Below are 22,737 nucleotides of genomic sequence, written 5' to 3' on the forward strand. Positions count from 1 at the left end.
AAACACAGATGAAGCAGCCATTGATCTAGCTTACGTGGAACCCGAAGGGATTCACAGACTCATTAAAAAAAAAACCTTGGGTAGGTAGTTTTACATCTTCACCCTTTGTTTGCGATATATCACGCATCATCTTCTATTCCATCAACATCCCAAGGTAGTCACAACAGACTAACCCAGAGCAGCTAGAAACCGTGGATTTGTCTTGACAGCACCTGCCGAAACCCACATTTTTAAACACTCTGAAATGAAAGAAGCTGTCAAATCAGGATCTGTTGAAAGATACCCCCAGGATATCCAAGATTTTTTTTGCACACGTATCCCAACACGCAGAAGATGAGAGGTTAGCCCAACAGGAGACATCCTCGGAGTGCTGCTCTGTCACTACAGCAATTACAGAGCCCTTTTGCCACACGGCTGAGTCAGCAGGAGCTCTGCTTCCCTGGGGAGGCCTCAGAGGCACGAAGAAGGAACCAGACAGGTCAGCCCACGTCGAATGGCTCGGAGGTGGCAGCCCTCTTCTTCCATCAGGGCACGTTGACGGCGCTCCCTGGGGGCTGCCTTTCCGCACCCCTCAACGAGGGCAGACACAGCGTGCACCCACTCTCTTCTTGCAAAAGGGGAAGAGCCCACGGGGCTCAGGAAACCCACCTGAGCTCAGGAACAAGGGTTTCATCACCACGGCTGCCACCTCTGCAGATGTGCAGCCAGCTCCTCCACCACAAGAGCATCCAGTCTGCTTCCATCCCACCACCCGCTTGCCGCAAGTCAGGTTGGCTGAGCAGGGCGATGGAAACAAGCTCACTGCTCACCCTCCCTCCCTCCCTCCCTTTTCCACAGCAGCCACACGCAGGGGAGCATCGCAGGGGAGCATCGCTCCATGCCCAGCGAGCACCCTGCTGGCTGCCTGATGTCAGGAGGGAAACCCTGGGACTTCAGTAGGAAACCCTGCATCACTCCCAAAGACCCACGCGTGCATTTATCGCTACGAACGATACACGTGATAAGTGACCAAGCCGTGCCTTGTAGCTCCTAAACACTTCCCTGCGCTTTCCCCGTGCCTTTACGTGACACCACGCCAAAGGCGACACGCAGCATCCCTGACACACACCCAGCGTTCGCTTCCCACAAGCGCAGCACCGCAGCCCCGGGCACCCAGGGCCACAGCTGCCCCCGACCCCCGGCAGCGCTTGGCCACGCGTGGCGGCCGCCCCCCATCACCGCCCCCCGCCCGGGGACCCTCCGGGACTCACCGGGACCCGCCGGCAGCCTCCGCAGCACCGCGCTCCGCTCCCCCGCCCCGCCCCGCCCCGCGCCGGCTGCTCCGTTCGAAAGAGCCAATCAGCGCCCGAGGGGCGGGGTCTGGATGGGAGGTAGGCGGGGCTAGTAGGGGCGGGGCCGTGAGGGGTGGGGCCGTGGGTGTGTGTGTGTGGAGGGGGGTGTGGGTGCCCCCTCGCCATTTTGTGGTGTTGTGCTTGATGTCCTGGTGTTTGGTGTCCCGGTGTGCTTCCCCCCGTGTGTGGCCAGGCAAGAAACGAGCGATGCTGAGAATAACATTGAGCCAACTGAGACGTCAAGGGAAAAGGAAATTGTGTTTATAGGAGCGCTGCTTCGCAATACATTCGTGGGTGGCGCCGTTATAAAGGGCGGTGGAAAGCAAAACGACCCGTGCCGCGCTCGCACAAAGCATACAGGTGTATAACTTTTACTGCGAAGTAACAATGCAAATGGAGTTACACATCCATGGCACAAAAAGGTTTTTTCTTGCATGTGTGGCTTTCCTCCACCGTTCCTCACCGCCTAGCAGAAATCAGGGCTTATGCTTCCTTACGCGAACACACGCCATGGTTAGACAGCAAATGGCTACAGCGTTAATCAAGTCGGCTGGTTTATTGCAGAAAGTATCTACTCTGTACTGTAATGGAGGCCAAGCGCAAAGATGCTGCAATGAAAAAAAAATACAAATGGAAACATGCATTGCCCCGTTTTTCAAGAGGAACTGCAACTGCAATCAGCATAATTGCAGAAGGAATTAATGGGGCTCCTCCAAGGAGATGGTGAATTCTTCCTGATGAGAGAATATAAATACAGAGAAAGTTACAATTTATACAAAAATCTCATAGCTACATGGTGTTCTGTGTCTAATGAACAAAATGACTTTTATGAACCATGGCATGTTTCTATAAAAATGCAATAAAGAGAATTTAATGTATTGTGGCGTATTTTTCTATGAAAATAAATGTTTTGTGGTCCTTTAATAATATATTTACCCTAAAATAAAATAAACAATATCTATCACTGCACATCCCAGATCTCACAGAGAAGAGGTGTGAATTTGTGATCATTCACTCTCCATGACATCAGCATCTCTGCGTGATGGTGGTTAAATGTCCGTAATTCTGTGAGGCGGCCCAGAAGACATGCAAAGTGTTGAGGGTTGTCTGGGTGGTGAAGTTTGCAGAACTTCTGCAGAATATCCAGCAGGGGTTCTTGAAGCCTTTCCACGGACTCTCTGTCCTTTATGTATTGTCGATCTGATTATGGTTTCAAAAGAAAAGAAGTATTTAGCAAACAGATGCTCTGATACAATGTAAATATTTACTCGATAAACAAATATCAAGATATTTATATATTTACATTGGGCACTGATGTTCACACCTACCAAGAATAATTCTTTTCAGATTAAGAGGGAATAAAAATGCCTTAACGTTGTATTTTTTTGCTCAGGGTTCTCATACATATGTCCCATTTCTAACCAAAGAAAACTTCAAACTTTTTCAAAAGTAAAGAGTGGTGGGTAGTTTTATTGCTTTTTTTTTTTTTTTTTTTAACATGGTTGTTTGTTGTTGGTTTGTTGTTTGCTTTTTAACTAGGGAATGCTTCTCTGGGGTTTTATCATCATCTCTCAGTGAAGTTCTACTCTCGAGTATGTCCTGTGATGCACTGCAACAACTGAGCAGCACAGCAGAATTCCTTGGAGATGTAGTACAACCAGGGAACTTGGCCAGTAGAAGAGTGTGCTTACAGGTCACCAGGAAAAAAAAAAAAAAACACCCTCAGATGAAGCCTCTTATGTTGGACGATACTTCTCTTTTTATTTTGTGGAAGTATAAGTATGCTTGGAGAAGGAGGAATGAGAAAATCAGGTTATTTATGTTACTGACATTTTTAGTGTAAAAAAAAAAAAAAAAAAAAAGAAATCCTGATCAGCACTGACTCCAAGAGCAATGGAATTGCTTCACCTTTCCCACCTTGAGTGAAGCCTTACTTGGAAACCTTAGTGTCTGCCTTTTCTCCTAAACCACCTCCACACTATGAATTTCTCTATAGTTCGCAGGTTACTTCTGTGTTGTTAAAGAATTAGTTTTTACACCAAAGCCTGACATTATTACAATGATATTACTGAAAAGTCAGTTTTGAACTCTCTGCAGCCTAAAGGACAACTCACCACTGTCCCACTTTTGCCAGCTGCTGTTTGTGTAATAGAGGCTGAAGGCCTTCATTGCCATACTCAGTTCTAGCATAGAGGGTCATCCACTTGCCTTTTAAAAATGTGACATTCCACAGTGGGCTGTAGTGATACACATGTAACCACATTTGGGATTTTCTGAAGGAGCAAACCCATCATGCTGAGCAGTGATGAATTACCAATAATGTTTTTCAAGCACAATTTAGGCACTTTTTTTCCATATACACAAAGCAAGTTGGTACAGCAGGACACTTTGGGTTTCTATTGTTTTCTAGTTTAACAACAGAATACACTGAATGAGTATGTATTCTCACTTGCTCTGTGTAGGAAGTTTTTACAAGACTCAGGTCACACATCTCACGTTTCTTTCCAAATGCACCAATATTTAATTCTGAAATAGAAATTACCTGGGGACAGGATAACTATTGCTGTGAGCAGTGCATATTCTTCCTGTGTCATCTTCAGCTCTCCAACACTTTTATAAAAATTAAACATGGGAGTTATGAATTCATCTGAGATACCTGGGAAGAAAAAGAATAAAAAGTTGCATTATTTCTTTGATTATTGAAATAATCTGGTTTATTGCCACTGAGCAATTTGTTAATATTTGAAGCCTTGACTGTTTGTCTTAGTGGGCAAAATTTACTACACAAATCAGGTCTGATGCAATACAATTAGTTACATAGTGCCAGCGTGCCCTTGTTTTCCAGAACAGGGTAGAAACAGGCAAGCACTGGAAATTCCTTTTCACCTTGTTTCAAAGACTTTCTTTGAAGTAAGTTCATTTTCTCTACAGGTTTGTCCATCTTGCTCCTCAGGACAAGTCTCATGTGTGTTCTTCTTGCTGTCTGCTGATACCCTAGATGTCTTCTGTTTCCAGTATTCACAGACAGTGAAACAGTCCCATGTTCACTATGTTTACATTAGCTATATGGAAACCTCTCAGGGTGTATGGCTTAATTCCAGCCCAACTCTACTATACAGCTAACTGCCTTGGGCAGCTGCTTTGGTTGTCTCCATGAAGAGTCTTAATTGCTCCTTTTATGTAGCCTGAAACTTTAGCTAGGGCTAGGATTACCTGTAGTCCGAGATCAACTTGCTTGCAACTATTATTACCTTCCAGCATGAACTAGTGTATTATAAAGTACAGAGCCATAAATAATTAAAACCCAGCCTAGTTTAAGCTGGGATCATGTGATTCTCTTGATCCATCAGTGAAACCCACTGGGGTTACTGCACTGGGGCATGCCGACTGGGCTTCCTCTTACGGACTTTGTCATCAGGTCACACTGTTCTGACGTAGCCTTAGATTACAGATGTACTTCACTCTGCCCTGTGGTGTAAAAGAGAAGTAGGTCCTATGACATCCATTTTCTTATTTTATTTTTTATTTTTTTGTAAGTAGTGTGTCAGAGTCACTCAGAGCAGTTACTAGACTGTTGAAAACAGATGCTTGCAGCTCTGATGCAGCAGCACCTATAAGGTCTACAAATCCAAACCAATGCTTCTTGTCTGAAAGGACAGAAACCTCCTCTGTTCACACAGAGCTATAGGATAGGACTATAGGATTTCTCATCATTTCACTCTGTTTAGTTTTGAGCTGTTCTTGAATGAGACTTCACAGCTTAGTTTGGAAACTGTGAAATAACGTGGCTTTGAGTATTTTATACAACACGAAGTCCAAGACCAGTAGTCAGAGATTGCTGTGAGGTTTGGAGTGCCTCCAACAGGGGAAATTCAAAATGAAACTCAGCAGATGCAACCCAAAGACAGGAAATGTAAAGTCACTTGACTTAACTATGAACAAGTCACATTTTGCTGTGACAGTGACAACTAATTTAAATCAGTGGAATGGTTATGTGACCCAGCAGAGTGAAAGTATAGTCTTGCAGAGTGTGGCGCATTTTGTGGCTGAAAGATGTATTTAAACACGTGACATTAGCACCTAAGTTTTCTTCAGATTTCAAACTACAGATCCAGTTTTTGCAACATGTTCAATGATTTTGAGAAGAGTCTAAAGCCATTCAGCAGATCTGTATGACAAGAGTCAGCTCATCCTGTGGTAGTAACACAGTTCAAGCTTCATACAGAGCATCTGATGTGCTGCATAACTTATGTCATTAGTCACCGGAGTTAACTATACAAACTATTTAACAATTTAAAATTTTGAACACTTGTTATTGCTAACTTTTGGGAAGCTGCCTGTCTCTATTTGGCAGTTTTTATTGTAGTTCAATACGACACACGTATTTAAAACACGTGTTTTAAAGTGCATGTGAATCTAGAACCGTGAAAAAAAAAAAGTCTAACTGAGCCCTAAAGCAGAGCAAACAAATTCCTTTCATGCATAGCTCAACAATGTCATGAGAAAAGTTCAAGACAACTGCAGATATTTTTAGAACTCCCCAGGCAAGGTGTCATGCCCCTGGGCACATCATCTTGGCAGCAGGCAGGAAACAGGAGGAAGTGGGCTGTGACTAAGATTCTTCTCATTTGTTTCTCACATTCATCATTTGACTTGTTTTCCTTTTTTTTATTATTATTACCCCCCCCCCCCCGTTTTTTTTTTTTGGGGGGGGGGGGGGGCAGAGAGGTTACTTTTCAGATGGATGAAATTGTTCATTGATCAGCTGGATGAAATTGTTCTGACCACAGAGCTCCTCAAGTCCTAGTGTCAATATAACAACAGTGGGATGAAAAAGATGTTGGTGAAAAACAAGGTGTGGAATATCTAAATTCTGGTCCTCCTTGCACCCATAAGTATGAAGTAAAACAGTCCTTGCACCAGAAAGTTTATAATTTAACATTAAGAAACTAAAGCATGGGAGGGAGGGAGTGTAGATGTGAAAGCAAATAAAATTGCATTAGAACAGGTCTCTGCACTACTGCAATCCAAACAGAGAAATAAATCAAAACAGAAGAGGGAATAAAAAGGGATAAATAAGAAAGGGATAAATAAAAAGAGATGTTATAGGAATGCTGCTAAAGTTTACTCCTTTTACTAAAAAAAAAAAAAAAAAAAAAAAAAACAACAACAACAAAAAAAAAAAACGACCAGAACTATGAAGTCTTTACATAGATGTATGTCACAAGGCAATTATGAACAAAACCATGCAAAAGAGCAATTTTAAGGCTAGTCTAATGGATTTTTTTCCTGGTTACTAATTTTGCCTCTATCCTGTCTGTGCTGGCCTTTCCTGATTATTTCCTTATTCTGGACAAACATTACACAAACTGCTGTTCCATCACAAGAGGGGGCTGTTTTCTAATGTGATTGAAAGCGCTTCAGTTTGGATTTAATAAACTCCACCAGAAAGCAAAAAAAAAAAAAAAAAAAAAAAAAACAGGAAACAGATGTTTATAGTTCTTGCTTTTTTTTTCCTCTTATCTACTGTGTGAGATGTCACTTCCACTCAGGTTATCAGAAAAAGAATTAAAGGTGATTTGTTGTTTGTAACTAGAAGGGCTGGAGGAGAAATGAATTATATGGCTTTTCAAATGTCAGTGTTACCAATCATACTCCAAAAGTAGAAAAAAAAATCAAATAGATAAAGTTATAATGTGTTTCTGGCCTCAGTGAGAACAAAAAAGCTAGCTCTGTTTAACCTTCTTTATTAAGTTCAGATGAGAGCAGTGTACATACTATATCAGACAGGCAGAACTTCCTGTTCTGTGTTAATGATGCCTCCTGCTTAACTTTTTTCAAAAAGGTTTCAGAAATTGGCTTCATGCGGCATTAAGGCAGTAAGAACTGGCCCTTCCTTTGGGTTTTGTGGTGCATCATTCTGAATTACACAGATTTCTACCTAACCACCAGCCCAACCCTATCATCTGCTGAAGACACTGCAATTCAATTTAGTTGATTTTGCTATGTTAATGCCTGAGTGGCATAACCCCAAGGTAGTCAACAAGAAATACTACCTTTATTGAATATGGCCTTCAGCATTAGACTAGAGGAGATTCAAATTTGTGAGCATTATTTATTCAGCACCTCTTACTTCTTACACAATTTCATTCATCTCTGTAGCCTAGGATGCAGTATTGTTTCAGACTTTGCCTTGTGTTTTAGAGTTTTGTTCCTATGATCTCCCTATACTGAAAATAAAAGGACTGTTGCTTTCATAAGGTTTGCAGTTTCCAGTCATAAATAATTACATCTGGTTAACATAGCCCTGGCATATACTATTTTTTTTTCCTATGATATCAAGTCATTATTGCCATTTGTTTGAGATCAGTATTCTCTCTTTTATTCTGGCTATTCATTAAAACAGATTAGATTGATCTATTGCAAGAGGAAAGCTTGAGAGTAAGTACTAATTAATAGTAACTAGCACTGTGTGATTAATATGGATGAAGAGATCTTTTTTTCTTGATAAACATGAAGCTGCCAGTGGGTATTAAACCAAGAGTTTATTAGTAGCTGTTTTATGAAAATGAAATATATTAATTACTCTCAAAATTACATCTTATCATTCACAGTGCTTCATCTACCAGAACTGTTTCCCAGGCTGCACTGTTTTTGTTATAAACTCTGCCTTCTAATCTATTCAGATGTATCAGTGACCCTTCAAACACTGACCAAATTCCCCGTATTAATGCTGAGAGCTGAAAAGGGGAAAGTCTAGCCAGCAGAGAAGGTACATCAGAAGATGGACATCTGAATTGTCCTTTGTCCTCATCCTCTACAGGTGAGAAACTTAAATGAGAGGTTACTATGTGCCAAAAAGAATTCACAAGTTGGACAGCAAAATCCCTTCTTCTCAAAATCAATTAGTAGGACCACTGTGGAGCCATTATTGCAAGAGCAGAAACCCCAGTAAACCTACAAGGAGGATGCAAATGACCATGTCACATCCCATCCTCTGGCAGTGGCCTGCGTGCCTGCTGTCAGGAGAGAGGTGCAGCCTAGCACACAGCAGCAGCATCTGCACTGCCCTGAGCTAGTCTTCATAGGTCGAGGCTATTTACCTAAGTACGTTTTTGGCCTGGAGAGGCACACTTATGCAGAAGAAAAGAGATTGGGTTCTCTGACATCTGTTCTTATTTTCATGTACATAAATTAACTCTGTAGGTATGATTTATACATTTGTGTAAACTGTGTAATTCATGGCACTGGTTAAGTCAGCATGCAGGACTGTATATGAACAGAAAAGCTCTTTCCTATACTCTGATTAAAAGTGGCCCTAATTTCTAAATGTTCTTGGCAGGATGCCGCTTTGGGATTGAGTCACAGGATGGCAAATGTCTCCTTCTGTGTGGATGCACACAACCACTGGGAGGGCTAGACAGCCTTCATGTGCAGGTATGTTTGGAAACAAGGAGCAAGATACAGGCCAGGTTACTTTCTCACACATTATCTGGACTCAGCAGTGGCGATCATTTCATTTAGTTTCTCTGCACAACCAGCAGCAGCACAGTGGGGTTCTGAAGCACTACGGTTACTCAGTACTAACAATCAAACAATGAAAGCCAAAGGTAGCGGAAGTGATTGGGTATCCATTGTTCCTCTGCCAAATTTTGCCCTAAGTTGCAGGGGCATCTAGTCCAAATCAATGGGAACTTTGTATCCACATTCAAGGGCGAAACGCGGCCTCTTTCCAATGTTTTGAAATACTGTCTATTTCATTTTTGCCTTGGATTTCATCGTACTTCAGCACCTGTAACCCATCCAGGAAAACAAGAGCATATTTCACAATGACAGGTGTCCTGCTGCCAACTGAAAGTTTGGGTCCAGATTTTTCCATTTCTATGCATACCGGATAGTATCTAATTCCCCGATACTGAAATTAGTAGAAGTGTTCTGAAGAATAAAATGATTAAATAAAAATCTGTGTCTCTCAATGATCACTGAAAGCAGATGTCATTAGAAAAACAAGGTATAAATGCTCTCTGTGAAAACATTCAGCATTTCAGCAGTGTTTTTTAAATTATTTTACTGCTAGACAATGCAGACAATTAGCTTTCAAAATAACAGAAAGAAACTAACCATTAAATTACCCAGATGTCAACTTTTCACAAAATGAGTGAATCGGTGACAACATGGTGTTTGTGTAAGTGAAGCATCAAGTAAGATAAGTAAGTTGTACAAGCTCTCATTAACATTACATAGAACATCTGTATTTCTCATTAAGTCTCAGTATTAGAGTGAGTAAGAGAGGATTTCAATTTCAGGAGCAGCAAATGAAAGAATTTCCATAATACGTTGTGGAGAGACTATAAGGGCACAAAGGCAGTCACTGAGATGTGCCAGGACTTAGGCAACACGCTCAAGCTAAGAAATAAAAATACACCTCATCAGCATGAGAATAAAAATAAATACTGCTCATGCTCAAAGGTCATCACCATCAGATCTCTGCCTTCTTTATCAGAAAAAAATAAGAATAAAAATACAGGCATAAATATTAATAGACAAGAGCTGCTTCCAAACTGACATGGTGGCAGGTGACAAAAGTCTGGACAGTTTGTGACTTTTAGGCAAGATCTCTCCCTACACCCTCAATTTCATGGATACAGATATCAAGGACTTACAATAGGACTAACATCACGTTCTGACACCTGTCTGCATCTAAAATATTGGGGATAGGAGTTCTGACTAACGACGAACCATAGCTGATGGCCTGACAGTACTTAGGACCTCACTAGAAGCTATGAGTAGTCCTAATGCTTTTTCTTCACTCATTACCTTTATATGGATTGATAAACTCTCATTCAGCTATCACTGTGTTTCCTCTGCTGCTCTCAACTTATTTTGTGGGGTTTTGGTTTGCTGCACTTAGTCTTGTTTCTCAGTCAGGTATATTTTAAAGTGAAGTTCCTATCGCCATATTTAAGTATCATTCTTTTGGGCTTTCTTCTTTGTTTGACTTGAGTGTAATCTCTTCTGGCCAGTTTCTCTCTTGGACCACTCTACAGTATGATAAAGGTCAGCTGCAGTGCTTATTGTAAGTAGCACATGTCGTTACTGGTTAAGGCTGAGACAGGCTATAAAAGTTTCTACCCTAATATCAAATTTGGTACAGGCTGCTGTTCAAGCCAGCAAAGCCTGCCAAGCAGTCAAAGGGGAATTTTAAACCCACATTTAAGTCTTTTCATGAAAGGGACGTTGCCAGTTTGAATGGCTATGCTCTAGCATGCAGCAATGACAATGAGCCAATGTCTGTCCAAAATGAAGGAGTCTTGTGAGCTTGGAAATTCTGAGTGACTTCTGGGTCTGTGCTGTAGATCTTATAGTTCACATCATCATCTGTAGCAGCAGTAGCAGCAGTAAAGTTAACACAGCTACAACTACAAAGATTTACAAGCTGCTTTTGTTTACTCTTACAAGCTCATTAAGTGCAGTCAAGGAAAATGCTTTTAAGTAGGTCTGAATTTGCACAGTGTGGAGAAATAGAATACATGGCAAAGAGTAATATATCTTGTATTCTGGATATGAGTGGAAGGAAAAAATGCAGCCAGCAGCAAGTAGCTGGGTAATGCTTTATCCTCCTGCAATATAGGGAGGGAGCAATTCTAGCAACAGTATGTCTCTTTATGCTCCCAACTTGATCCTGTCTTGAGGAAATATGCTTCAGAAATCCTTTTTTTTTCCATGAGCAGTAACATACATATATGTATATACGCAGTGTGTATATATACACACATTAAAAAAGTTACAGTGCTTCATTTCTTGGAAACTATTCAACCCAGGGTCTGATCCAGTACTCATTTTAACTCTGACTGCAGAGCCTGGCCTACAAGCTATCCATATCACTCTCAAAACCACCCATTTCCAGTCCTTCAAACAACAGCCTCTTGTAATAAATCAAAATAAAAGAAATATTAAAAACTACAAAATGTAAACCTATAAATGAGTGTGCTAAGTCAAACTAAAACTAAAACTTTATCAAGGAAATTATTCTCACATTTTCTGACTCATTTTAATAGTTGCAAATATATAAATATTGGCATCATTTTCCATACATTTCTAGTCCCTTCATGTCGTGGATTTTAAGAGTTTCAGAGCTGAGTTCAAGCCCATTTCCACAACTAGTATTGAGGTTAAATGTTCTCCCATGTATTTTCCTTCTGATCATTATAAAGGAAGCCAGAATCAAAGCAGCCTGAGTATAGACAGCCTCTTTGATTATTAATGATAAGTAGATGAGGGGTAGGTAAAGTCTGTTTGTCAACACAGAAAAAAACAAAACAAAACAAAACAAAAAAACACATTCTGTATTGCATCAGTGGAGAACAAAGACTATGTAATAAAGCAAAATACATCTTTGCCTGCTTTAAGGAACAAATACCAAGCCCAGTTTGGCTTTTCATCATTTTCCAGTCTTACACCTTAAGCAGGACCTTAGGAAACAGAAAATATACTGAGAATATTCCATATTTGTATTTCTTCTATGCACTATGATTCAGTTTTACTAAATAGGCCCTAAGAATAGATTTTTTCCTTCTACAGTAACATTCCACAGTATATCTACAGTATTATCCTAAAATCCTTTCTTTTTTTCTTTCTTTTTTCTTTCTTGTCTGCCTGCCTGCCTTTGCTCTCTTTCCTTGTTTATTTGTTTCCCTCATTCCTTCTCTCTCTCTTTCTTTGTTTCTTACAGTAATTGCATTTGCAAGCAATTATGATAATAATAATATAAATAATGATATTTTATGTGAATAATTTGAAATGGTGGATTTTGTTCATCATTCTTTTATGCTTGTCATTGGAGACTTGCACTGGTTTTATTGGATATAGCATTATTCATAATGCTCGCAGTGTATTTATGAATAAACCTTTACCTTATGATCTTTAGACTCAAAGCTGAAATAGATTTGTTCTAGTTAATATAAAGAACAGCATTTAGATAAACCTGTTTCAACGCTAGTAAACAATTTTACTAACTTTTCAAGGTCAAATACTAACACAGAACTGCAATGGTGTCTTCTGTTTTTTTCCTTGTAAACAAGATACTCACCACTATTACGAATTCTTTCTTCCAAAAGAACAGTATGTCCTGTAGGAAGTTTCCTACTGAAGATCTCAGCTGAACGGAGGAACATGGCTTCCACAGCTGAGCCCTTCAGCAAAGCAATCTGATCTTCATGGTCAAGGGTTTGGAAGCCTGGGGAGACATTATAGATAAGTAAGGCAGTAACAGAAAACTCCCACAGCAACAGAAAAGTACTTTTTGTCCTGAACTTCTTCCACAGGAGGTGCTACACATTTGTGTAACCTTGATGCTGGTGTTGGCTGGCTTGACAAATGCTGCAGAGACTGAAATCAAGATTCCATAAAATAACACAGGCTCAGTCCCCACTGAAGTTTGGGTGAATTAGACTCAGTGGGGACCTTCCCTATCACTACTGGCAACTGATTTTGAAAATCGACCTCCAGAAGCCAGACAGGGAGCCTTTGTGGAGGCTTTAAGATCTTTGCCTTTTCTGCACCATAAAGCCATTTGGATTGCAGAAATCTGGTAGTTTTTTTGTTGTTGTTTTGGTTTTGGTTTTTCCCTCTTACTAAACCACTATCAAATTTCTAGCTCATAGCTTTGCTCACTCTCAGGTGTGTATGTGCACACATAATCATGAACTTGACCAGTGATTGCATTCAACCAGAGCAGCACATAGCACATTGAATCCTTTTGTTCAATTAAGGAGCTGTGTTAGCATCTGTCAGCTGACACTGCTGTACCCCTTTCCTTAATTTGTACTCTGTTCATGTCCTGAGAGCTGGTATTCCAGTTAGCATAAAATTAAAGTTACAGCTGCAGTACTGGCCTTTGAAGCAAGCTCATAATACACAAATAAATGGTCAATATCATGGGAATACCAGGAAAATATTTTCCTACAGTGAGGCATCACAGTGCACCTTCCTTGAAAAAAAAAGTGCCTGAAGAATTTTCGCAGGGGTGGCTTGGTCTGTGGCTTCAAGGCTGAGTGCAGAGAAAGGAGCTGGAAGCACTGCTCCAAGTGCTGCAGTAGCAGTAGACTGGCTTCAGAGGGTGGGCAAAGGCTTGAAGCTGATGAGAAAACACCTGTAAACACAGCTTCCAGGCAGAGAAGGAGGGCTGGGACTTGTCTCACAAGGAACCTGTACTATGCCCAGCATTCACTCATGAGGTAACATCCACTTGGGGGTTTAATAACAATAACAACAATAACAAAAATAAACAACTCAGGTCTTCAGTATTTGTCCATAACACACCATGCAAGGTCTATAAGTACTGGTGTCTCCAACAAGACAAAGTTCTTGTTTAAGACTCATAATTCAGTGGATGTTATGGCTTAAAGGCTTTTCTAGAAAGGCAGCAAAGCACAAGTCTGGTGGATGCTAGTGGTAACTTACAGGCAAACTATTTGGCATTGCACTGATACATGAAAAGTCTCTAGAGACCTAACCTCTTCTCTGAACATTTTGCTTGTCAATAGATAAAAAGTGCCACATCCCAGAGTGACAGAATTTGAATTATTCAAAATGTTCACCACAGAGCACAAATCTTCTTTTCTTTAGACGGTGTCTGAAGAATACACGTGTCAGAGGAGGTGGTGTTTTCATACAGCATTCAAAATAAAATAATCAAACGGCAACTGAAGGTATTTAAGTCTCACAGTAACAAAATTTGCCCCAGCAGACTGGATATACCTGGCAGTTTTTTAGTGAATTCCACAAGAACCTGAACGTGACTGGTAGCCATTTCTGTTAAAATCAGAAAATTCCCTTCAGCACTGAATTCCTCATGTAACTGTTAAAAATCAGACAAAACAAAATCTGTTAATATTCATCATCACTTCACATTTAAAAACATAAATACAAAAATTATTAGAGTGGATCATGTGAGAGGTCTATCTAATCCTGCAGTTTGTGCAAAAAAAAATGGTTGACAAAAACAGGTATTTTGGAAGGTGATGTAAGAAATAGAAGTAGACAGTGTCCTTTCCCTGAAGCATGTCACATTTTCAATGCTATGTCCAGCAGTCAATGATTTAGGCACTTCTTAAGCTAGAAGTTATATGTGAACCATGATGTTTAACCAAAAGCCTTGTTATCCATGAATTTGTCTACTTTCTTTTTTGAATTGTCTTTATTTTTAACCTCCTCAATCTCCCATGGAAATAAGTTGCACAAGTTAGTTACAGCCCCTGCAAGTGTCTTCCTTTTATTTTTCAAAGTTGAGAACTTAGAAAATAATCTTGTTCATTTGTTTTGCTTGTTGGTTTTTGTTTGTTTCTTTTTAAGAAATAACACAACAGTTTTGTGAAAAGAAAACAGTAAAAATCTTATTTAAACCCCCCCTTTTTTTTTCTCTTCTGCCTATTTCCCAACATTTTTCCAACTTAGCATCAAAAGTTAAATTTTTAAATGGAAACCAGTAATTCTAGAAGGTATAAGGAAGAGGAAAGAAAATTGAATTAAACAAAAACCTGGAAGATGTTGGGAGTTTGGGTTCACTAAACTGAAAGACTTTCAAGCTCCCAGTCTGGTAGCTTTAAAGAAAGGAAGCTTGGAAGTCTAACTCAAATCACTGCCTATACTGATAAAGGAAAAACAAAGTTCCAATCAGCAAAAGTTACATTCGAGTATAAAAGTGTATTTTCAAAGAGTAGAAAGCTTTTTCTTAGCATTTAAATTTAGTAAACAAAGATGTGGTCTAACAAATAACTAAATGGCAGAGTTTGACACCCTTGCAGCACGTTTAAACTGTAAACTTATACCCATAGTCTACCTAATCCTCAGCTTTTTCATCCACATCTCAATAATTAATCAATCAATGTACTTACTAGCTTTTTTGACACCTCCTGAGGTATTTGTTGTTTACTGTATGAATCCATGATGTAATCAAGAAGGTTCTGCTGTTCTGGGGTAAATTCTACTTTCTCCTATACTGGCAAAAAAAAAAAGCCCATCATGAAATGCAGTTAAATAAAAATGATCTACCATCTTGCGAATTAGGCAAAGATATACACATATTTGTTACACTTCAAGTTAAAGCAGATAAGATTTGCTTGCCACCACAAGACTTCAGATTTCTACAGAAGTCCACAGGGAAGCATGCAAGGCTTTTAAATAGCATGAATTTATGTGGTTTATTCTTAGAAATTAGGAAATAATTATCAAATAACTCAGTATGCTCAAACTTCACTATCACTCCTCACTATATATGATATACACCTGAGATATATCACAGAAAAAAAATATTTTATGGATGCTGTACAGAGTTTTGACTAAAAATATCAAAACTACTTCTATATGCAAGGTATCTCCTTGACATGGGTGAGAGATGGATTTTTAATTTAAGCAGATAGCTCCATAGAATTTATGAGAACTTATTCACTGTAAAAGCCACATTTATCTCAAACATTGCCACTACTATTACAAGAATTTTATTACCCTATACATTTTAGTTGTAGATGTCACTTGTTTCATGTCATGTCCTTCATTATCTTCATTGACCGTTTGATCTGGGGGCTGTTTCACATTTTTCCGTAGCCTTTTTGACTTGCATTGTATTTCTGTTAACAGACCTAGAACACACAATACAATAGGTATTTTTTGCATTTATATATGCTTTAGGCACTGACTAACTACATGAACATGCTCATGAATGCCCTTTACACTAACAAATCTACTTACCTGTACAGAATATTTCCTGAACATGTCATTATCTTTGGATATGAACCTAATGAGTTATACAACTATACACTAATGAGTAGTCGAGCCCAATAGGAGCCCATCTACAGAGCAAATCAGTTGGTGCTAGTGACTCAGCATTCACACAGTGTGAATGTCAGGGAGCTTGTTTTTGGACCAGCTCTAATATGGTGTTACAGACAGAGTGTGATGGAAGTGTGATGGAGTATGTTTTTCGTTTTGTTTCATCTAGAATGAAGCCCTTCCTTGTGCTCTAAAACCAGAACCAATGCACAGTAAACAGGGACGATTAGAAGACTGTCATTAAAAGTGTGCTTGTGATCTGATCCAAAAGAGTAGTTGAGGTGCTGCTGTTCTTACGCAAAGGGCAGTGGATATTTTCAATAATCTTTAAGCATTACTGTGGCTATAGTGCAGATTCTTTGCAAAGTCCTCCTAGAAGACGACTCACAGGCTTTAGCCATTGGAGTGTCATTATATGGATAGACCAACAGCTGAAAATTTTGGCTCATAAGTAACTCAGACTGGCAAATGTACCTGAAAAAATGTATTAATTTAAAATGTTAATGTTTAATGTTTAAAGTGTCTTGATATTTTGCATCCCTTTGTCTTAGAGGACTGAATAAAGCCATGGTTTTACTCTAAAGTTTAATTTGCCGTACTGAAAAGATATTTGCATTTATGTATTATTTTTTTTGTTCTAGAATACATTTCAGTCCCTTGAACCAAGGAGCATCCTTATGTGGATGTCATAAAAACTAGCAATTTGCCTGTGCTAACAAAAGAAAGGGACAATACGTACCCTAAACAACCTGTGGAAGACAGCCAGAAAGCACAAATGAAAGAGTAAACAGCAAAGTATTCATCTAAAAATAAACCTATCAGCACAGGACTTTTTTTTTTTTTTTTTTTTTTTTTTAAAAAAAAAAAAAAGAGCTTCTTTCAAGTATCCTTCCCCATTCTTCACCTCTGAAAATGCAGAGCAGGAAAAGAGGCTCATTCAGTGAGTATATGATGGTAGAGGAAGATACCATGAAAACAGTGAATTTCGTTGTGAATGTTTTTAATTTCCTGTTTAAGCACTATATAAAATAACCTACCTGAACTGCTGAGAAAAAAGGAAATTTACATGATTCATATAAGACCTTCAAATAATACCTTGAAAGGGAGGAATAGGAATGGTGGAGATAATTGGTATTGAGCCATGTAATTTGTGCTGCTGCCCAGCATCATAGATTTCGTTTTCTAAATGATATTATTTGATGGATACTTCGGTGGTGTTAATGGGCTTGTACCATTTTCCACCAACTTAGGATACAGCCTACTATCCTTCCTAGGAAAAATGTGGTTTACTTTTGCCTTAAGCAGTAAGAGTAGATTTTGTTATGCTTCCTGCTACTGAGTTGTACATTGACATCTTATTCTGACTCCACTTATGTTAACTGGAAAACTCATGTGAGAAACAGGACTTTACTTTTTACCTCAGACCTTGCTGGATTTCCACGAGTATCAAGTTCCAGGAAGAGTGGCATAACCTGTGTCTTCCTTAGGTAGACATTTCGCACAAGAAACTTGCAGTTTATAGCAAAACCACAGCAAACAACCAAACCTGATGGTTAGTAATTTTGATCTTTTGTGTATAAAGGGCAGGAGTAGGATTATTGAGTAGACATACCATAAATGTTTATAAGACTTTACCTCCTTGTTCAGAGGAAAAAAAGAATCCACAGTGCTTGTAATTACGATCCTACAAAATGAGTAAGTGAAACAAAGTTCAAGGTAGCCTTTTATTTCCTAGTCACTTTTTTTTCAAATAAATGCTCTATACTGCTAGACGCTTTGTGTTTTACTGTCCTGGATTGCCTTGAACTAAAAGCAATTATACAACACACAGCCATTGAATAGTACTTTGCAGAACATCCTCATTGCAGTACATTAGAGCACACTTATGTTTAAGTCATGAGCGACACAAGATACCCAGAGTTTCCATTGCAGAGAGAGAGTCAAATAGCAGTGGCACTCATTGGCTTTTATTTCATGTGTGCCAATTTGTGAAAATGATCAGCCAGTTTAAAAGTTTCATGTGTGCCTACTCAGTGTTATTTACGCTGACCTATTTTTTTCAGTGATCACTTGCTTTTTGTCATACTAAGTCACTGAGGCTATTTTTGAACCCTCCAAATATTGGAACAATGGATCTGGGATCAGCATCACGGGGTACTCATTCTCCTCTGACACTGAGGGACCCACTGCATGCTGTCATCACAGTGGTGGTGTGTGTTCATATATTTACATACTGCGCGAGAATATGTCATATCTCAGGATCTTTGTAGCCTGTTCAATTTGCAGAATGAAAGATTAATTACATTATGCTGGCAGTGTGTTCCAAATATTGATGGAGCTTATTGTTTCTTACAAAACCAACAGTTAATATAGCATCTTCTGATCAGATTGAGGGATAGAAGTATATTAAAAATTCCAAGTAGATTAATTTCCTGTATGAACCCAAATTGGTTTCACACATACGTGTATGCTGAAGTGATTGGAGCCGTCAAGAAAAATAAATTGTAGCCCTGTTCATGAAAGGCAGAGCAGATGTTTACAGACCGTTTTCAGAAGCCAGCCTGAAAAAACATTTTACTCTAAATGTTTTAAACATTTTTAAAGTTGCACTCCAATATCCCTGTTGTTCAAAGTTGCTCAGTGAAGTTTATAAGCTATCAGCCTGAATATTCACTTTAATATGAAACATTATTAAAGTCCATCGGCCTCATTTTTGGACCCAGTTCTACCTATGTGTCTATATTCAAGGCAGGAAAATACATAGCACCACACAAAAAGCTAATGAGACTATAAAAAAGGGCTAGCCTTCAGAAGGCTTTGCGTGATTGCTGGGTGAGGTCTGGGAACATACACTTGGCAAGCCCACAGAAACTTCCTGTTAATGGCAGTCTTCCTCTTTTCTGAAAAAAACAATGTTGTTTGAATACCAGCATTTGGACTAGCAAGAACTTGACAGGGAGAGGCCCAGAAAGAGTAGTGAAGCAAATATGTTTGCCTATTTCAATAGGATTTGATGCACAGTTTCAGCATTATCTTTAATGCACCTTCTACTGGCTAGACTGTATCTTTTATAGACTTAATATTAAGACCATATTGATTAAACAAATACAGTATTTGATGTGTTCTCTGCACACTCTGGCTATATGATGCAAATACCTGTATACATACATTCAGCCAACATGCCCATTTGCTTGCATTTCCTTAGACGGCACTCCTGGCATTTTCTCCTCATATACATGTCCATCTCGCAGTTGCCTCCATTTTTACACTTGTATACTGCATTTTTTGTGATGCTTCTTCTGAAGAACCCTGCACAATACAACAGTGACATAGGTAAAAGAAAACACTCAAAACAGTACTGTAATAAATCGATGAGCACCTCCATCTGGGTTTTCTGAATGACAAAAGTTCTGCTGCACTGCTAGTTTCTTCAGTGCCTAGGTGACTACATTTTTGCTGTTTGCTTTGAGAATAGTATTAAAGTTGTATAATTTAACAGGTGAGTGTGATAGATTGCATGTCCATACATTAGGAATTAGCACCAAGTAAGGCCCTGGAACCGTCAGCCTTGAGAAAATTCAGACTTAAATCTGAAACCTGCCTGGAGCAGATTGAGCACCAGCACTACAGCTGTAGTGGTGATGCCATACAAATAGTTGGTGAAAAAAATATGAGCCTGTTAAGTCCCTTGAGGTACAGAATGCACAGGAAGAGAGCTGTGTAACTATCTACACTTCCCTCAGCCCCTGTAAATACTTGGACCAAGTACTGGTCTGCTTGCCTACCCCCAGGTTTAGTGTACATGTGGCCTCCTACTCTGTGTACAAGATACTCCAGCCTCTTTCACTAAATATTTTCCACCTGATGAGCTAAGCAGTCACATAATTTCAACTACACAAGCAGCTGAACTGGTATCATTACTGGATTCACTGCAAAGTTGCACAGTGGTAACTGCAAACCACAACGGATCCCAGAAGTCTACAGGACCTTGACTCAGTCTGTAGAAATCTACTATTTGGCTGCTGCCTAGCACATCTCAGAGAGAAGAACCATGGGCAAAATGTGCAATGCTCCAGATACGAAATTTAATACAATAAAATTCATCACAAAACAGAGTCATTGCTGCCAATCATGACTTGAATGTTTCCTGAATTTTTAGTGGGATTCACTGTGCCATCACAATCTTTTATGCTATCCTTCATGTGGCAGAAACTATTTAGCTTCAGCTGCAGATGAAATTAACTCTCTCTGGCACAGGTGGGAAGCTCTGTTCTCCTTCTCACCCGAGGGCAGGCTTTTGAGATAGACTCCTGGGAGCTTTTGCTGGCACATCACTTATTTATAGTGCATTTCAAAGTAGAATTCTGTGTAAATTTACATTAACCAAAACTATTCACAAAACTTTTGCTTTCTCCTTGCGACTGGCTGGCACAATAAAAACACAATTGTTTTCCAACCTGGTACTTTCATGCAGTAGGAGAGGCACCAGATAACACAGTCCCCCACACTCAGATGTGAATCTGAATTTTTGTCCATTGAAGGACTTGTTTGCTTGTTTTCGGAATGTGTTGACCTGGGAAAACATCCTGTTGAATCTGGGTGAGATAACGTGGTAGAAGACATGATGATTTTGCCATTGTCAGATGACAATTTCCCAACTTTGGGCCAAGTTATTATAGTTGTATTATCTCTTTCAAGCACCAGTGTGTGGCTACCACTAAAACAATTCCACTATCTGGTCACACAAAAAAATCTGGCATTTCTCTGAATCTGCTTTATTTCCTGCTTGAAATCTCTTTCATACTGTTTTATTGGCTTATTTTCAGATAAATATACTTGACTGGCACCAGTCTCCTTTGAAATGCAGATTGCTTAGAACCTTCTGCAGCCCTAGGCATTATTTTTATTCATCATTCACGTGGTGTTTAATACATTACCATTTACTGCTCAGGCAAGAGAGATAAAGGCCTGGATTTAAGCTGTAGGTTCTCAGTGTCAGTTAAAGGCAATTATTTGTTAAATTAAATCCTGTAATTTGTGAAAAATATTAATTAGTAGTAAATATTAAAAACCTCTACTCAAATATCTTTGACATTCTTAGTGCAATTTATCACTCACCCTCTCCACAAGGTGTGTGTTTGCTTTTTCATGGGGGGACAAAGAAAAAGAGCTTTAGTAAATGAATGTTTAAAAAACACAAAAGAATGTGAAAGAATGCAAAAAATAGGGATGCAACATGATAGGAGCCAATAGGATTCATGTGGTCAAATATTTGGTCTTTAAAACAAGGTTTTTGGAAAAGTGAAATGAGAAATGAAATATATATTTTTTTTCATCCAAAAAAGAAAAAAAAGTAGTTTTAACCCTACTCTCACTTCAGTTTTATCATGAAGTGACTCTTAAACCATGGTCTTCTTGAACAGACTTCATAATTGATTTTTAAATTAGTTTTTAGGTATGAGTAAAAAAATGTAATAAATGTTCTTTACTAAAAATTACAAAATAACTTAAACTGTTTGAAATATTTTATGTGTGACCATCTATACCAGGGGAAGTTAAAAAAAAAAATAAAATTGGAGATAAATCAGAAATGGCATCTGTTAGGATAATGAAGGGGCAGCCCCAAAAGGTGAAGGTTTTTCTGGCACCATCTAACTTTTATCTGATCTTACCAAATTACAAAAACCATTTGGCTGGAAATGTTGACTTTGCTTTGTTCTCTTAGCTAGTCATGAATATGATTAATTATGCCTAGAGTTGCTCCAATATTACTGATGCTGATTTTCTTATGGAAATGATGAACATTGAAGGAAGACAGCTGTTAAAAATGTAGATGAAAGCTTTTTAAATATCTCAGTTTGCCATCCTGGTGTCTAACTGTTTTGGGGATCTCAATTTAAAAGTTTTTGAAGTTCACTGTTGCTAACAAAGCACTTGCTCCACTCTATCAGACTATCACAACAGCATTCCTTCCACCTATCCTCACGTGGTGGATGCCAACACGAAGAAAAGATTAATGTAGCACCACTCTTCACAGAAAGCATGCTCATTCTGGTGTAAGAGACATCAAGCATTATCAGCAATGGTTTGAAGACTGCCTAAACTCTTACCTCTGCTCTCTGTAGAGGGAATTCACAACCAGCTGTACTCTCAGCAGAACACATTCAGTGTCTCTATTGAACAAGTGCAACGCTATATCACACTTGTTCTGTAGCATCTCAAAATGGCCCTTAAAACCCAGTGCCATTATTCAGACTAAGGTTATACAAAAAAAAAAAAAAAAAAAAAAAAAAAAAAAAAAAAAAAGTCTTTGATGTCTATCTGCAAAGACTGTCTCAGAAATGACCTCTACAGCAGCAGGCTTTAAAGCATAATATGAATATGATGGTCCTTATTCTGTAATATTGCCCATGAATGGTCCTTTATGGACAACAACGATGATACTATTACTGCAGATCGAGGCAGCATTAGAGGTGAGAGGAACCTTTTCCTTTTTTTTTTTTTTAGTACCACAGGCAACTATCCTCTGAGAGCAAATGTTCTGTTTAATTTGTAAAATATTAATGAAATGGTTCAT

General features: G+C 39.0%; 1 protein-coding gene across 3 annotated transcripts in view; it reads right to left on the reverse strand.

Annotated features, from left to right (window-relative positions):
* Positions 1 to 2,292: 2,292 nt before the first annotated feature.
* The window catches only part of NR1H4 (nuclear receptor subfamily 1 group H member 4), a 32,320-nt gene continuing 11,875 nt past the window's right edge, over positions 2,293 to 22,737 (reverse strand). Inside the window, exons 3-9 of one of the 3 annotated variants that reach the window (XM_032207671.1) lie at positions 19,329 to 19,469; positions 15,837 to 15,970; positions 15,227 to 15,325; positions 14,091 to 14,190; positions 12,421 to 12,567; positions 3,874 to 3,987; positions 2,293 to 2,531 (exon numbers count right to left, since the gene is read on the reverse strand). In XM_032207671.1, coding sequence (XP_032063562.1) covers positions 2,293 to 2,531; positions 3,874 to 3,987; positions 12,421 to 12,567; positions 14,091 to 14,190; positions 15,227 to 15,325; positions 15,837 to 15,970; positions 19,329 to 19,469 — 974 coding nt within the window. Of the gene's footprint in view, positions 2,532 to 3,873; positions 3,988 to 12,420; positions 12,568 to 14,090; positions 14,191 to 15,226; positions 15,326 to 15,836; positions 15,971 to 19,316; positions 19,470 to 22,737 lie in introns of all 3 variants that reach the window. The other 2 variants (XM_032207670.1, XM_032207672.1) reach the window with 2 other exon arrangements.

Source organism: Aythya fuligula, chromosome 1 (assembly GCF_009819795.1).
Source record: "Aythya fuligula isolate bAytFul2 chromosome 1, bAytFul2.pri, whole genome shotgun sequence".
In the NCBI taxonomy this organism is placed as follows: domain Eukaryota; kingdom Metazoa; phylum Chordata; class Aves; order Anseriformes; family Anatidae; genus Aythya; species Aythya fuligula.